Source organism: Thunnus thynnus, chromosome 17 (genome assembly GCF_963924715.1).
Source record: "Thunnus thynnus chromosome 17, fThuThy2.1, whole genome shotgun sequence".
Classification (NCBI taxonomy): Eukaryota; Metazoa; Chordata; class Actinopteri; order Scombriformes; family Scombridae; genus Thunnus; species Thunnus thynnus.
In genome coordinates this window covers 18,812,831-18,831,072 of record NC_089533.1, presented here as the reverse complement: position 1 = coordinate 18,831,072, position 18,242 = coordinate 18,812,831, and the positions used below count along the sequence as shown (strand labels likewise).

Genomic DNA, 18,242 nt, shown 5'->3' with positions numbered 1-18,242 from the left:
CTACAAACTATGTCTGTTCTTCAACTCACCTGCAATCTGAACATTAACATTAAATCTGGAAAGCACAATCAATACGAACAACTCTATTTTCCTGATTTTGTACCACCTGGAGGTCTATCAAGAGGATCATTTAGAGCACTACCTCTTCCTCCCAACAATGAAGCAGAATAAAAGAAATCCTAGAAAAGTGTTGGCAAACATGCAGTGTTCTTTATCCTACAAGTGTTGTTGGAGTTTTGACCTCTTTAGACTTATTTCCCTTCTCCATGCACCTTGGAAGTAGATGAAGTTGTGCCAGAAACCCCTACTGTTGCAAACATGCCCTGTCCAGACACATGCACACAAGCCATTGGTATTCCAGCTGTACAAAAGAGGTGAACTAGTAGGACTATTGCCACAGGCGAGGGAGAGGCCAGTGAGAGAGAGAGAGAGAGAGAGGTGAGGTGAGCTGGTGCTTCATTAACTGACCTTTACCGCTCTGAAGGTTTCAGATGTCTTTGCTAAGAGTGAGTGAGACACACATTGATTTGGGAGGGGAGAAAAGGTGAGGTATTTCTACGCAATGAAACATTCATGGAACACATTTCTGTCTTACCAGTCTGTCGAGTTTGTTTTTTTTATTATTTTCCAAGGAAGACCGAGAGCAAGGAGGTAACTGGGACAGGTTGACGTCAGTCAAGCTTTTGGATCTGCTCATTTATCTTTAGAAGAGCAAAGGGTGTTGTTCCTCATTCAAGAGCTTAATCATCTTTTGCTGGACAAAGACACACTTTTCTGCCAGTTTTGTTTGCTGGTGACTCTGTCTTAATACACTCAGTGAGGTCTTGCAGAGACTCAGTGAGGAGAATGAGCAGTTTTTTGTACTTCGTCCTCCCGGCGCTGGGAGGATACACGCTCAGCTCGGTGTACCTGCTGAAGAACCCCCATATTCTCCACAGGAAGAAACGCACAGCCTTCTACTGCACACACATCTCGCACAGAGGAGGTAAGCGGATGTCTGCCAGGAGAAGAGACCCCTGATGAAGCTGTGTGGCTCAAAATCGAAACACCTGTAATCCAGCTGTGAACAGTCAGGATGTCAGGAATACTTACAAGGAGATAAGGAGACTATTTAAGCATTTCTGTTTTACTTATCCACATCTTCACTTTCACCAGTAGCACACTGATGCCCTGTGGGTTATAGAATGCATTAAAAGCTTTCCTGTAGTGTCTCTGATGATATTATGTTATTTCAACTAAAACATCCTTTTATTTTGCAGCTTAAAAAGTTTTTTTCTTTATTTTTATCAGCAGTAAATAAAGGAATGAAAATGTAAAAAGTCAACAAATACTACAAGGTGAAATCAGAATGATAACTTCTCATTTATAGTATTGCAGTGAGAAGGACGGTGATATCAGTGGCTCATTGTAGCTATCTGGAAAATATGACTAATATTTTTATACCAGATGTTTGATTACTGAGCAAATAAGACAGTGGAGAAAGTTGTGCAACCTAGAAGTTGTTGCACAACAAGTTGTCATTGTACTAAATGACATCTAACAACATGAATATTTTCAGAAAGGGGCTAACAGTAACACAAGTTTGACAAAATGAGGCTTGGTTTAGATATTTTCTGTATTTTGGGACTGATCAGGGCTCTCCTGCTACCATCATGAACCCTGACTCCTCTGTTTGTTGCCAGGATGTGGAGAGAGGATAGAAAGCACCATGGAGGCGTTCACACAGTGAGTACTAAACTCAAGCAGTGACATGCAGCTCCCAGAAAAGCTGTAAAAGAGTCAGATTACATTCAGGAATTACAGGAAAACAGACTCTTTAGAAAGTCTGATTTTATCTTTTAGGTAGAAATTGAGTCATTACCACTTGCAAACTGTCTCATATGAGAGATCCTGGGGTTAGTAAGGTTTCACAGTTCTGTAGGGAATCAAAGTTTTCTCGGTCTACAGGTAATAAATGCACGTTTTTTCATGTTTGATCCTTTCCTGCATCTTGTTCTTTGTCTTCAGTGCGGTGGAGAAGGGCACAGAGATGCTGGAGCTGGACTGTCACTTGACGCACGACGGACATGTGATTGTGTCACATGATGAGAATCTGCTGAGGCAAACCGGCCACGACGTCACCGTCTCCTCCCTCAATCTACAGGTGGGAGGACAGATCCTGCAGGACCGTTGGTTAGGACAAAGGTCGTGCTGAGACAGCAGCTCTGGCCTGGACCAAACAGAGTCCAAGTGGTGGTTTGTTGCCCACCATGTTGGCATGGATACGGTTTCTTCCCACATAAAACAATGAGATTATCAAACATTTATAATACTGTAATGACATTTACATTTCGGATAAGTCTTCTGCTCTAGTTTAATTGCAATGTGCAAAATAGCTGCATGCAAACCCAAATATTCGGTTTAAACTTACCCATGATGCCTTGGAGCAGGAGTGTTAGGTTAGCTGGTTACTACAACGGGTGCAACTGCTTCTTTTACTTTACTGGGTGTTTTTAGTGTAGTTTGCCAACTAAGCTCATTAATGCTACTGTGAGCTGGTGTGTTGTACTATATTAAAACATACAAACGCTGTCATTGTCACAGTGAAAGGACACTTTTTTTATTATTTTTTTCATTCACAGTAATCCGTGTAAATGTTCTGCTGTGCATCTAAATTATTCCTCAGAGGCAATTTCTGAGTGAATTAGTGTTTAAGTATTGGAACAGCTATGATGCATGTAGCAATTCAGTTCAAACAGATGATTATCCTAAAATATATTTTAATTCTTTTCATGGTGACTGTTATAATCATTATCACAATGTTTTTGTTATAATTATGCTTCTCTTGTCAACTCTTTTAGGATTTGCCTTTGTATAAGAACAAACTGGAGGTGACATTTTATGCAGGTGAGTTTCTCCCTCTATACTCTAATTCTCAATCATTAACAAAAAGCCATATAATGAAGAAGTAGGTCAGTGGGAGTGTGTATGTGTGTGTGTGCGCGTGTGTGTGTGTGTAATGTGTCACTGTCCTTTTCACTCCTCCCCTCAGGTCGCTATAGCAGCGGTACAGACAGGAAGTTTGCTCTGCTTGAGGACGTGTTCAGGAAGTTCCCCGAGATTCCTGTTAGCATTGAGATCAAGGAGAACAACAGCCAGCTGATAAAAAAGGTGCAGTACACCCAAAAAAACAACAATAACAACACACAACTCTGACCACAGCACAATCTCAGCATCTTCACTAGAAAATGAAAGAATCCCCCAAAGTCAAAGGAGAAAATGTTGATTTTCATCTGTAATATTCAACATCAGTGCTGGACACAAACCTCAACAAACATTTAAACTGTGATACAATATTTGATATGAAAAGTGTTCCTCAAAAGCCAGAGACATCTTGAAAGATGTAAGAAAATCAAGAAAATATGTAGCATTGCTAAAATTAAACAGACAAAAACTAAGTAAGCAATAGAGCTAGCAACACTCAAAAATATTCCATAAAATGAGTAACATGGCTTTAGATTTTTTTTCCCAAAAGGGCAACAGATATTAGGAAAGCACCTCATCAAAGCATATAAAGGTTTCACGGGGTTTAGGGCTGCAGTTTGTGTGCAGGTTTTAAGTGTGAGGGCTGAGATGAATAGTTTTTTATTAAAGTGTGTCACAGATGTGTTTAGTGGACACACTGATAGTTCTGAGGCTGTTCGTTTGTGGTCCTTAGCAACTATGTAACTGTCAGTCCGTCGCATCCGCTGTTTGTCTATTCTCATGAGCAAAGCGCTTGAAATCTGGACTTCACGTTGCTTTAAAAACATGTAGCTCCGTTTGAAGTTGATATGCTTGTGGACATAAAGCCTGATATGACTCTCAAACTTGACTTTCTTACTTAATAAAGGTTCTTTTTCCTGAAGTGTTCTCAGTATTCCTGAAGTGTTCTCAGTATTTTGTCCACCATAGCTATACCTGATGTCTCATGCATGTCAATTTGCACTGTAAAAAAAACAGAAATACCTGAGATGTTTGTGTTTTCATCAATATTTTCTGTGCAACTGTGTGTCCATCTTGTTTTACACTTTCTTAATCAATTTGACTCACATTCACATCTCATCTGTGACCCTCCCTCGTCCGTCTGCAGGTATCCGAGCTGGTTAAACGCTACCAAAGGGAGGATCTCACTGTCTGGGCCTCTGTGAGCTCCAGCATCATGAATGAATGCCACAAAGCGGTACATGAACCACCTGGGGGAGACAAAGTTACTTGTGCAGCATCATTCTACCAAATCACAAACATTACATTCTCTTCACACTGTTATATTTCAAATTAAACTGTTTGCTTCGTAACAACATATTCACATAAATATCTGATGGTATTACAAGCTTCTGGTGGTCCGTCACTCCCCACATTCAGAAAAACTGTAGCAGTGTCGGCACCCATCTGTCTCTGTCTCTCCTTCTCTTTGTAGAACGGCTCCATGCCGTACAGTTTCACTATGAACCGAGGCGTTCTGCTTCTTCTTCTCTTCTACAGCGGCCTGCTACCCTTCGTACCGCTGGGAGAGAGTTTACTGCAGTTCTACCTGCCGCGCATCATCAACAGGTGTGGCTGCGGGCATGTGTGTGTTCATGCATGTGTCATTACACAGTGAAATCCCAAATCTGTTCATAGAGAGAGAGCACATTTCTCTGCTCGGACTATACCACTCTTATGTTATGTCAGGTGTGAGACAAATGTGTGAATGTGTCTATTGTTTCTCTCTCTTTCTCTGAGCGCGGCAGGACGTTCATTCCTGAGAAACCCATCCTGAGGAACAAACTGGTCATCTTTTTGTTAGAAAAGTGAGTGAAGTTTCCAAGAATAACATTTCTTACAAGTCATTTCAGAGAATTTTTTTTTAAAGCATATGGTAGTACATATGGAGTATGTGAGATAATGATGTACAGTACTGTGCAAAGGTTTTAGGCTCTAAAAGTAAAGTGATGATGCTGTCAAAAATGATGCCATGAATAGTTTTTATTTATCAATTAACTTCATACAAAGTTCAGTAAACAGAAGAAACCTATAACAAATCAATATTTGGTGTGACAATGCTTTAAAACAGCAGCAGTTCTCCTCAGTACACCTGCACACAGTTCGAGGCACTTGGCAGGACGGTTGTTCCTGCTTCTTGGAGAAGTTGTCACAGTTCTTCTGTGGATTTAGGCGTCTCAGCTGCTTCTGTCTCTTCATGTAATCACAGACTGACTCAATGATGATGAGATCTGGGCTCTGTGGGGGCCGTACCATCTGTTGCAGGACTCCTTGTTCTTCTTGTTGATGAAGATAGTTCTTTATAACTCTGGCTGTATGTTTGGGGTCGTTGTTATGTTGCAGAATAAATTTGGGACTGATCAGACGCCTCCCTGATGGTGTTGCATTATGGATAAGAATGTAAACATCTTAAGTGCCTAAAACTTTTGCACAGTACTGTAAATCATGTAAAAGTCAATATATGAATATAAAAATGAGCCTTTATCTTATTCAAACTAAATATACAGAGGTTGATCTATGCAGAGTTACAACCTTTTGGGGTGTAGCAAAGCAGCTTATGAAGCTTAAATACACCCCAGGACATAATACTGATTTTTTTTTTTTTTTTTTTTTTTTTTGCTGCAGTTTATGTAAAGCACTACATTTTTCATATATTTTTTATGCTGTCATTCCAGAGTAACTATGAGGAAGAGTCTCTTCAAACACCTTGCAGCTCGTGGAATTCAGGTATGACGTCATTATCATAAATGTATATAGTATATACCTAAAGGCAGTAGGCAGGAGTTTTTAAAGTGAATTACAGGAATGCGTAGGATTGTGAAACAAGGATTGTGAAATATGAAAAGGTTAGATAAAAGGAAACACAATTATTAGAAAACAAATCAGATTTGTGCAGCTCAGTGTTGATCCAGAGCTTCAGTGTCCATCCAGTTTTCAGCCAAGCGTTGGAATGCATTATCCTGTGCTGCATTTGGCAGAAATGTACATCATATCACCCCACTGCTCATGGATCACGCATACAGCTGTGTGCTTGTCAAAAAAAAAAACAATACATCAACCTGCTTATCAAAACACTGCTCTACAGTCCCTCTGGTGGTCAAAACCTCCACAGGGGAACTTAAAGTTGTATTTATCTTCATAAATCCTTCATCTGATGATGTAGTCATGGATTAGTATAAGTAGAAGGACAAACCTCAAATTGTTTTAATCTCCAAATACAACAAAGACACTTTCAAACTCGAAAAACCTGTTTTTTTTTCATGCTACTGCTGAGCCCATGACTGCATTATCAACTGTAGGATTTAATTCAACCCAAAAACATCATGGTTTAACTGAGGAAATACTTCAGCCAAGACAAACAGTCCTGATGTGACTAATCTCTGCCGGGATGAGATCACCCCCATCGCCAGGCCATGAGTGGTCACTGAATAGTTTGAGCATGAAAACAATTGAAGTCATATGCTGTTGCCTTATCAGCTGCCGAGGGCCTCACCGCATCTGAACACTTGAATGAGTGATTATGAAGTAGTGCTTCCAAGAAAAGGTCTTCTCTGCATCATCCATATAAAAACAGAGGGGTGGGATTTCCTCCAGAAGAGCTCCACACTCCATGATATACTGCAATAATATCATCTATTATACATCATGACAGACAGTAGCTAAACAAGGGTGCATTAATATAAAAAAGAAAAAGGTGTAAGTATGTTAATGGTTAATGTGCATAAATCCATAGCATATGTTAGTATAAGTACAGTATTGTGTATATGTCAATAATGCAGTGCTCAAAACTGCAGGAAGTTATGAACGTTAAACAGTGAAATGCATGATTTAAACTTTATCATATCTGTAATTGCAGGTACATTTGTTTGTGTGCAACAAAGATGAGGACATAAAGGCAGCATTTGAAGTCGGGGCCACGGGGGTGATGAGTGACTACCCATCTCTTCTGACCAGCTACCTCAGCAGACACGGAAGTCAGGAGTGACTTCCACACATATCTGCTCATGATATCTCAGAAATGGTCACTTTCTGATAAATGAGGATTGTGTAAAAATCAAAAAGAAAGCATGACTTTAAGAGAAAAGTAAATATAAGAGGAGTGTGAGGCATTTCCTCAGCTATGCCAAGATGAGTCAGAGACTTGTTGGTCTTAACTATGAGTAAACTCATTAATCTTAAACCTTAATCAATATTGATTGAATCACTTGTTTGTGGTTCATTTGTATGGCCTCCACCCACAATCTTTCAGACACCTCCCAGTGTTTAAAGAGAGTCATTGATTTTTTTCCCCAGCAACAAATCTGACTATTGCTATGGTGAATATTTAACCAGCTGAACCATGTGACCCGATAAACTATTTCTGATGATAAGAGAGTAAACGTGACATTGTTTTGACTGTGTCCGATGTTATTTTCTGCCATTATTTGATTGGTTTCAGTACGTGTAGCACTTAATAAATAAAGTATCTGATACAATTGATTCTCATGTTTGCTTTATTTGCATGAGGTATTGAGATAAACAGAACACAAATGTGCGGTTGAAAAAGTAAAGATAAGAATATTAGTTCTATGAATACCGTTACTGATGTAGCAAAGTAGTAGACTTTGTTGTGCATCTGTGTTTAATTCAACATTTCATCTACTGTATATGCACATATAAACGGAAGGTTTAAATGTGCAGTAGACCTCACCTGTGTCCTTGTTTCCCCAGGCCACGGTCAAAGTCCAGCTACACTGCTGTGATAATAATCAACCAGTCTGTTGGTGAAACAAAGGCTGTATTTTTCTGACCTGGTTGGCTGTGCCTTGCAATGTGACAAGTGAGTTAATGGAATATAAGTGGATCAGTGGAGTCTTTAATACAGTACAAGGAGCAAAGGTCTGCTTCTAGTGACCCAGCAGAGAAAGGAGGCTCTTGTGAACACAGCGATCGGACACTGAAGTCATGTCCGCACTGATATTATGTTGGTGTAAATACTATACTGTACTATACTATACTATGTTTGATTTCTTACCTGGAGGGAAGACTTTTCAAACATTTAGATCATAATGTTGGCCTAGATAGAAAATACACTACAGCAGTTAAATGTAGGGCTGCAACTAACGATTATTTTCATTATCAATTACTTGATTAGTTGTTTCCCAAAACCCAAAATGTCTTGTTTTGTCCTGACCAACAGTCCACAGCTCAAAGATGTTTAGTTTACAGTCACAGAAGACTAAAGAAAACAGAAAATATTCACATTTGAGAAGCTGGAAAAATGACTCAAAATGATGAATCTGTTAATCAAAATAGTTGGCAACTTATCGATTAATCAACTAATCGTTGCAGCTCTGGTTAAAAGAGTCTAAAAAATGTGACATTTTGTGATTGTTAAAACACTAAGACAACTTTACAGATAGTTTATGGGTTAGTAGAAGTGTCTTCGGGGAATTTGCCCCTCAGCGTTTCTGAGATCCTGGCTACAGGCCTCCACATGCACTGATGAGGAAAGCAAACACGCAACGTCAAGTCAGACATGCGAATAAATCAAGAAACCACAGCAACAAAACTCTCCCCATCCCTCCTGTCCTGTCCAAGGATAATAAAACATTTCCTGAATTCTCTCACATAACCGCAAATACTTGTTCAGTCGGTCAGTCACAGTCTACAGCGAGTCTACTGTGAGAAATTTATCCCAAAACCACAGGCAGGAAATGATAACCTATTAACTGCATTTATGAAGCTGTACCAGCAACCGAGCTGATAGCCATAAAGAGCTCATGTGAAGTCGAATCTGATTGGTTGACCCACATTCTAGACGTCACTGCGGGGCTCTGATTGGTCGATGGGGATTTGTTTTGCACTCACTGACGCGTTTCAGACTTCCTCCTCTGCGTGTTTTCATAAACAAACCACATTTTCGTCCCGCCGGGGCCGCCGCACACAACCCTGTCAGCCTGCCAGCATTGTCAGATTCCTGCTCCCGTTTCAACGAAGTGCCGCGGAGGAACTTTGAGAGCTGGTTTTACGTTAAAAAAAAGACAGAAACGCGGGTAAAGACTGAGTCCACTGCACAAACCGGAGGCTGTCTGTGTTCGTCTTTATTGTCCGAGCCGTCAGCGCGGCGTGGTCGACTGCTGCACCGAGCCTAAAACTGACCACATACCTGCTTTCATCGGATGCTTAGTAGACCGTCTGTGAAGAGCCTCGGTTATTATCAGGTGAGTCCAGGGAATATCCTGCATTGCGCATCTGAGCTGCTGTTAGCTGCGGCATGTTGTGACAGTGCTGTAATAACACGCAAAGCTAGGTCAGAGCTAGTGGGGCCGAGTCCTCCTGCAGCTGACAGATGTGTTCAGGCCGTTTGTGTGTCGTTATGTAGCGACTGATGGACGGTGACCGGTGCTGGAAAGTACAGAAACGGTGCAGCACACGTTGCCAGGGGCCTGAATTTGGGTTACTGGTTTCATTTAATGAAGCGAGGAGAGGAGAGGATTGTTTGTGCAAACTGTAATGAACTAGGAAGCAAGCTACGTGATAAAAAAAATGTGTCCTAACCAATCTATCACTCAACCTATTTAGTCAATTTGTGAGCATACATGCTTTGTCAAATGTTACTGTTATTATGTGCCGCCTCTGTTTCTGAATAGTGACAGAAAGATGTGAATAGATTAGATACATGAGCACAGCACAATTAGGCTGTTTGTTTAGAAGGGCTGCAATTCAGTCACTGTCAATATACATTCACGTCTACTTTTATGGAAGTCCAGTTCTGCCCAGAAAAGAAAAAAAAAATGGATGAATTGTGAAAATAACAAAAACAAAAATACTTGTAGTAAATCATAATCCAGTGAAACATAGGCAGAATTATTAAAACAGAAGTCTAAATGAATTAACTTTTTTTGTTTAATCTATGACTATACATTTCTACTTTTAAGTCAAAGTTATGTGGTAGTTAGTCAAACCTTATAAATTTGAATTATTAGGAAGTAAACTTTGACCTTTGACTTTGACCTAAAACAGTTGTAATCTTGACATACTGTATGATGTTGATTACTTACCATGAGTACTTTTTATCTAATTAATATTTAACTTTTCATCCTTTTTTCTTTTCCAGGTTGAAATGGGCGTTTTATTCCTTATATACTGTATATATAATGTTTTGTCTCATTTATTCCTTTAATCAACTTGGTCTATAAAATGCTGTGACAAGCAGATAATTTGCTTGACAAAAGCAAAAGTTCCTTGTCTGATCAGTTAATGGCCTGATTTTTACACCACTATAGTTTATAGTTTTAAGACATAGGTCAGCTCAGGTTACATTCGGATGAAGTTTTGCAGTGTCATATTGCTATAATTAAAGGTGGTAAAAGTTGTAAACCCTCTCTGTGACTCATGTTCTTGACTTGCTTGCTGATAAAGTTAATCAAAATAATAAAGGAGAGCAACCAGCCCAGCACCTGATTGATCTGTATGTATCAGGAAGCACAGCCTGTGTCCCTGCATCCCTAACACCATGCACAACAATAAAGAAGCATCCTGCTGTCTTCCTCCTCAGACATGGTGAAGCTGACAAAAGCCAAGACATTCCAGGCTTACCTGGACTCCTGCCACCGTCGTTACAGCTGTGTGCATTGCCGCGCCCATCTGGCCAACCATGACGATCTTATCTCCAAGGTCAGTATATACTGCCGCCCTTTTGTTGTAGATAATCATTTCAGTTGGCTCTTTTGTTCTCACATTGATTAGAAAATAGGCGGGACTGAGAAAACTGGACTGACATGAAACACCTGAGATCTTTAACACTAAAAGCTCCTGAGGTCGCTGACGGTTAAATTTACCTGTGCACCTGGCTATCGCATTTCTAATACTAAAAGATATACTCTGTTATTGTATTTAGGCATTGTCTTCACAAAGGAATGTCTAAAGTCACAAAATAAGTTTTGTTTAATCGTCACCTGTGTTTTTGTCTTGTTGTATAATCTAAGTATCTTTAAGAACACTAATCTCTTTGCATAGCTGTCAGTATAATTCAGTCTAAAATGACACTGAAAATGGATATTAGAAGAAAATATTTGCATATTTGGGTGGTGTGATATAATTATAAAAGAACATTCATCACATAATATGATAACCCATGCTATTTATATTACCAAAGTAGCCTAAATACCACAAACTGACAATAATGAGCCATAATAATAACAATTAACAACCACCGCACTTATGGGTGATTTAATGTCACAACATAGTTGACAAATGACAAAATCGAGTGCACAATTTCACCTAATCAATTGTTAATTTAGGCATTTCAACAATGTGTGAATAAGAGAACATCACCAAGAAACTTGAGGTAACCATTAAAGCTTTTTTAAATTTATAAGATATTTTTCTCTTTTGATGTTTCATTCATGAACACAGAGTAAGGCAACGGGCAAATTAGGCTAAAAAGCTTAAAAACAACAAACAGTAACATGGCAAAACAAAAATGAAAGAATAATCAATGAACTAAAAATAAGTTTTACAGACAATTAACATTTGTGTGTAGGCTAAACCATCTTAATTTGAACACATCTGATTATATGTGTCCCTCAAACACACTTCTAGCAGACATTCAGCACCTCGACTGTGAATTTTCCACAGACAGCTTTCCTGCACTTCAGGCACTTGTCGAAGGTTTTTTGCAGGTCATTCTCCTCTGCTCATTTTATCATTTAATTATGACTTGACGTAGTTGTCAGATCACACATTCTAATGAATGCCGTTGCCTAGCAACTCAGAATGTTTAAACATGAACTGAGTGGAAATAAATACATTTCATATAGGGGTAAATTTTAATCGGTGGCGGTAATAGGTATAAATACCCATGTTTTTTAATCTGGATTCATCTTCACTACTTTTAACGATAGGGCTGCTACATAACATTATTTTAGGAAAAGTCATAAATATTTTATTAAGACACATTGACATACACTTTACCTGTGGTGGTTCTAGTGTTAAGCACCTGAGCACTGAGATCACCACCTGTCCCTCACACAACATGCAGACGTGGCCTACAAAAAAGGCCCAACAGCGCACGTTTCATCTGAGGAGGCTGAAAGGTTTTAATGTCTGACAGGACATTTTAACAGCAGTATATTGGTCACTCATCGAATCAGTCCTCACATTCATCCTGGTACAACTTCCTCACAGAGAAAAACAAGAAAAAACTCACAAGAATCATCAAGTGTGCAACCAAAATTACCATCACCACTCAAACCAAACTCTCAGACCTTAAGAGTCACGCAGTAAAAAAGAAGGGCAGACTTAATCACTGACGACCCTTCACACCTCCTTCACCGCTCCTTTCAGCTACTCCCATCAGACAGCCGCTTCAGAGCATCTCTGGCCAAAAAGAGAACTTAACACAACTCTTTCATTCCCACTGAAATATCCATTTTAAATAAGGCCAAATAGACTGTCACTACTTTTTAATGCCGCTTTGTTTGTGTTTTAATGTAATTTTATGTAAGTCTTGGAAAAATCGCAGTAAATATCATGTTGTGTTTGTGATCTGTATATCAAGCGTTCCTCTCTTCTGTCTCCTAGTCTTTCCAAGGCAGTCAGGGACGAGCTTACCTCTTCAACTCCGTGTGAGTATTTTGTTTTAAAATTTGACCACACAATTACGTGACTATTCTTATCTCTGGTTTCCAGTCGTGTTGTTGATCATGATTCATGCATCCTAAAGCAATTTTCAGGCAGTTAGTGTTAGAATTACCGTCACCTCTTTCCAAAGACATTACTGAAATATGAATCACTAATAGCAAGTCTTTTCAGATTAGAATAAGTATCTTTATACATTGTAGATACAGAAATAAGTGAATTTATTGTTTTGCCAGCATATTATCACTGAAATAGCTCTCCCTGACATCAAATTCCTAGAATTAGACATGTTTACACAAACCTCATTGTCAACAGATGATTTGATTTGCTATAGAGTGGACCTTGAAGTTGGTGAGTTCATGTTAGTCATGATCCTCCTGGGTTAGTAGGTCAGGCTCTAACTGTAAGATCTGAGGCCATTGAGGGCCCCCAGTCATGGTTAGTTCAGCACTTAATCTAAAATTCATCAGCATCTATTAAATTTAAACCTTGATCTGTTTAGGTGGAACTCTGAAACACTGTATTGTTGGAAAAGGGCCTTTCCCATGACTGTTTCATGAACTTAAGTCCTTTTTTTTTATCTCCCTTAAAAGAACTTGTAGTGTTTGTAAAAGTGGCGTCTGTCCTGTCATCACGAAGCCCCCCATAAATCAGAGAGGAGCTGTTGTTTGACGACTGGGTTGTCTGGTTTCAGGGTGAACGTTGGCTGTGGTCCTGCGGAGGAGAGGCTGCTGCTCACAGGACTTCACGCAGTTGCCGACATCTACTGTGAAAACTGCCACACCACACTGGGCTGGAAATATGTAAGTACACCTGCACATAAGATGCTGGTTTGTTTACCATTACGCTTATTTTGATATTGTTGCAGATTACAGGAATAAAGACAATAGTTTCAAATGTTAGAGGACACGTGAAGCACAGTGCCACATGCAGTTGTATGCAAAAGTTTGGGCACCCTTGACAAATAACATATTTTGGTGATTTACTAATGGAAAAGATGTAAATGAAGCTTCTCCAAGATATGGAACATAAAACACACAAAATATTGGCAGCAAACATCAATGCATAGTTACGTTTATGTCATATATTGAACAAAAATTTAAAAAAAAACCCATCATTGTGGCATGTCCAAAAGTTGGGGCACCCTACATACTCAGTACTTAGTAACACCCCCTCTGGCAGATATCACAGCTTGCAAACACTTGTAGCCAGTTAAAAGTCTTTCAGTTCAAGTATTTGGGATTTTCTCCCATTCTCCCTTGCAAAACTCTTCTAGTTCCACAATATTCTTGGGCCGTCTTGCATGTACAGCAGTGTGTCCTGTGCCACTGGCTGCAACACAACCCCTAAAGCATGATAGATCCACCTCCATGCTTAATTTAGTTGGAAAGGGATTCTTTTCACAAAATGCTGCTCCTTTTTTTCTCCAATCACACCTTTGCTAATTGTGGCCAAAGAGCTCTATTTTAACTTCATCAGTCCACAGCACGTCTGTAGCATACCTCTGATGCTGGAATTTTAATGAGGATACAGGAAAGGTTTTCTGACTCTTCCATGGAGGTCTTGTTTGTGTGAGCGTCGCTGCACGGTGGAACGGTGCACCACCACTCCTGAGTCTGCTGAATCTTCCTGCAGGTTTTTTGGCAGTCAAATGGAGGCTTTTGATTTGCTTTTCTGATCAGCATACGAGCAGTTCCCTCTGAGAGTTTTCTTGGTCTTCCAGATCTCATCTTGACCTCCACAGTTCCCCTAAACGGCCATCTCTTAATTACATTTCACACTATGGAAACTGACCCACTTGTGTAGCACCGCCTACTGGCAACAGGAAGTCAGCCTTATGTGATAAACATCATCCTATTTACTTTGAATGTACATGGTGTGGTCTATACATGATATACAGCAACATGACGTATTAGTTACTGGGTGTTCTCTAGCGCCACATGGTGGACACAGGAAGGGATAGTTATCGCCTACATATTCATTAAAATGTATATACATGTCAGTTGTATTCTAGTAAATGTATCGCTGCATTAATATTCCACTTATGTAGTATTTCCTATAGGCAACGGGAAGTGAAGCCTAAATGACACATAGTTCATCAAATGTATACACAATTTCTAATACGTCATCTCCAGCGCCACGTACTGCACACAGGAAATAACATTTTACCCATTCACACAATGTCTGATAATCCTGACAATTCAGAGCAGTGTCTACAGTCCTCCAGTTGTGATACCAGGGCTGCCGCTGCCTCCTAATTTTTTCAAATGACATAAAAAGTAACTATGCATTAATGTTTGCTGTTTAATGTTCCATATCCTAGGGAGACTGTGTTTACATCTTTTCAATTAAAAAATGAAATGAAAATGAAGAAAGCATCAAGTGTAAAGACCACTCTGAAATTCAAACCTATTCTGGTAGTTCAAAGAAAGATGAGAAAATTAAATAACTGTGGTATAAGTCTGACTTTTTTTTTTGACTTTTAACAACTCAAATGCACCTCCCCTCTGCAGGAACAGGCCTTTGAACTGAGTCAGAAGTACAAGGAAGGGAAGTACATCATCGAGCTGTCCCACATGATAAAGGACAACGGCTGGGACTGAGAGGGGAAAATCTCCATCTTTCATCATGACTTTTTCAAAGTTGCATCCCCTTCGACTTTACAAGGGTTCCAAGTGTAGCTTCCTCATCCCGCGTACGAGCCATCGCTGTGCCACACTTTCACTTCGTACGGCTTTGCCAAGAATAGCATGTGATGCCTTATCTTTTTCTGTTCTTCATGTGTCTCCGGCAGCCACGACAACACATTTGCTGATACTGCTATCCCAATTGCTAGTTGTGCTGGGACATGGAGTGAATGAGTGCAGGGTTTGTGTGTGAAAGACTGGGAGATGTAGTCACAAAGGCACGTGTGGGTGCACGTCGGATTTTTAAGCGTGTGTTTGAGTGATATCAGCGACCACTTAAAACAGTCTCGCTCTGTGGCGGTGAGGCCGGTGCAAGTCAAATAATATGACATTCTTCAACAAGTATTTGGGTTTTCCTTTAGAGTTTAAGGTGCACACTTAGACGTATCTGGCCCAAACTGAGTAAAGTAGTTTACCCCATAGATTATTTCCAGTGATCCAAGGGTATGGGAACGCTTAGAGCAGTGGGAGGGCTTGTTCTTTTTAATTATCTATCAATGAAATTGATGTTTTTATTGTCAGATCTGTAACACTTGTTCATATTTTGCCAAAAGCAATCAGGGTGTTGAATTAGTAATGTTAAAGCCCCCGAAAGTATCCTGCAAGAATTCATACAGCTGGACTATGAGTGTGTTCTGCTTGTAGGTATACATTTTAGTGTGAGAGAGGGTGTGTGTGCGCGTGTGTGTGTGTGGGTGTGCGTGCGTGTGTGTGTGTGAGAGAGAGAGAGAGGTGTCGTAAGCTGGACGGTGTTTAGTCTGGGGTTCACATCTAGAGTTTCCACTGCACAGTTTTACTTCATGCTGATGGGATCTATCCTCCATGTGTTTGTGTATAACCTAACACTGAGCTGCCCTTACAGATACATTTACTCAGTTGTGATTAGGATTATGTAGCATATTTATGGTGATTTTTAATGTCTGCTTCTTTCATTAAAGTGTATAATTTTAACCTGATCTTTCATTAAAATACAGTGTGTCTGTAACATGTATAGCGCAGTTTTCTTTTGCTTGTGATATATATGTAATTTGACTAACTTGGCTCTATTTCCCACATACAACGTACTTTTCTTTAGTTACTCAAATAGTTTTTAAAGAATAGAGATGTTTGAGTAAAGGGGAGTTTTTCCAAATGACAGTCTGATTACCAAAACTTTCAGTATGATTTTTAACTTCCTTTTTAATGAGAAATTTGCTGATGGATATGAGGAAACTGTGTTGAAAGCAACTTTTGAAGTTTGTTTCAACTGTAATTTCTGATGAAATCATCCTTCATTTATGTTAGCAGAGCTCTCATTTACAGGCAGGAAGAAATCCAACACAGAGCTTTGACTAGTCTGTAACTCAGCCAGCAGATGGTGATGTAGGTACTGTTAGATTGTAGAAATATTTGTACTTTAAAATATATTAGAACTTAATATGTTCATACTATTTATCAATGTGCTAGATACTGTGCTGGTTAATAGGCTACAGCAAATAATTCAAGCAGGGCTTGAAATAAACTAAAACATTATATAAACAATCTATAGATTAATTATTCTAACATTATTAGAATATGTAATTATATGTAAAATATTTCCAGGTTTTTGGTATTTTCTCAAATCCATTCTGTCTGTTAGAAAATGAATTTACTGAGAAAATCCCTAATTTGTGGATTATAAAAATGTTAATTCTGTGTCTTGCACAAACAACAAAAGTAGACAAAAACAAAATATTATTCTGTAATCTCTCCATTTACTGAGTTTATTTGCTGCAATATTAATTTTATTCAACTTGTTTAATGTTCGCAAAGCACAGACAGCACAACAAAAGAAAGTCCTTTTATGTATCTTAAAATTCAAGTTTAGGATTTGCGGTGCACTAAACGTGTTTCACAACAGGCCATTATACTCAGACAACAAAGCAGTAATTATGAGGATTACATAAATGTGACAACTCATATAGAAAATAATACGTATTCTTCTCTTACAGTAAGGAAATGGGGATTACTTGGAGCTAGAACAAGTCACATGAATGAACTCTGACCAGAACCAATAGCTCTTTTTAATCACACGGGTAACGAGGCTGCTGACAGTCATGTGTGTGCAGAACATTTTCAGCTGTCTGCTCTGCTTTCATTTTTCACTCCACAAAAATCTACTTTTGCATGAGACAGTTGAGCTAGTTTGCTAAAGAGGAAACCAGAGGACTTAGTTAATGAGAGAAACTTTAAACAAGAAAAATAATGATTTCCAACGTTTTCTTGTTTGATCCTCAGTAATATGTTGCAGCATGCAGAGGGTCTACTATGCTGCACGGTACATGTCCTTTGTACCCCAGTATACTGAATTTATAGATGTTTGGGGAAATGCAAAAGTGTTTTCCTGTTTTGGGGCTTGAGTTACAGACATATCCAAGACACCAACTGGGGGAAACTAATGAACAAAAAAGAAATTGAAAACTTGAATTTAACATTTTAGACTTTTTTTTTTTTTAAAACCCTGATAAGTCTCATATAAGTGTTGGAGCTGGAAGGTAGTTGGAATGACATGTGACATGAGTATAATTAGTATTGTGGACAATACTGCTGGAGTCTGGGAATAAAAAACTCAAACTTGCAAAACAAATGAATGTAAATAAAGATTATAAAATTGGTAGAGTATCAATGATATGCATATATATTTTCTATTTCCAGTATACAGACTTATTGATTATCTCAGTCTATTATCCTCAAAGCTTTCCTTTAATCCATCATAACGCTTGTGGAATAACGTTTTCCTTTACAATGTTCCCATCTGCATTTAATTTAGTCCTATATTCATCTGTTATGTTTGGTTAATTATTAATAAGCAGGTGAGGATTTAGTGCCTTGCCAAACAACAAAAAAACAAAACAGTAAACAATTTTCTAGTGTAATACACTGGAATATAGTGATGCATCTTTATATAAA

At 38.9% G+C, this 18,242-nt stretch overlaps 2 protein-coding genes across 2 annotated transcripts; both read left to right on the top strand.

The window, feature by feature from the left end:
* Positions 1-410: 410 nt before the first annotated feature.
* gdpd3a (glycerophosphodiester phosphodiesterase domain containing 3a) lies at positions 411-7,482 on the top strand. Its single transcript, XM_067616163.1, has 10 exons — positions 411-985; positions 1,683-1,725; positions 2,008-2,143; positions 2,841-2,886; positions 3,032-3,150; positions 4,112-4,201; positions 4,439-4,572; positions 4,752-4,811; positions 5,679-5,730; positions 6,860-7,482. Exons 1-10 carry the CDS (start codon positions 847-849, stop codon positions 6,986-6,988), a joined length of 948 nt encoding a protein of 315 aa, XP_067472264.1. The 5' UTR covers positions 411-846; the 3' UTR covers positions 6,989-7,482.
* Positions 7,483-8,903: 1,421 nt separating this feature from the next.
* On the top strand, positions 8,904-16,299 carry ypel3 (yippee-like 3). The gene is made up of 5 exons (XM_067616164.1): positions 8,904-9,206; positions 10,544-10,662; positions 12,571-12,614; positions 13,322-13,430; positions 15,141-16,299. The coding sequence occupies exons 2-5, from the start codon at positions 10,546-10,548 to the stop codon at positions 15,228-15,230; spliced, it is 360 nt and encodes a 119-aa protein (XP_067472265.1). The 5' UTR covers positions 8,904-9,206; positions 10,544-10,545; the 3' UTR covers positions 15,231-16,299.
* The last annotated feature ends 1,943 nt before the right edge of the window (positions 16,300-18,242 follow it).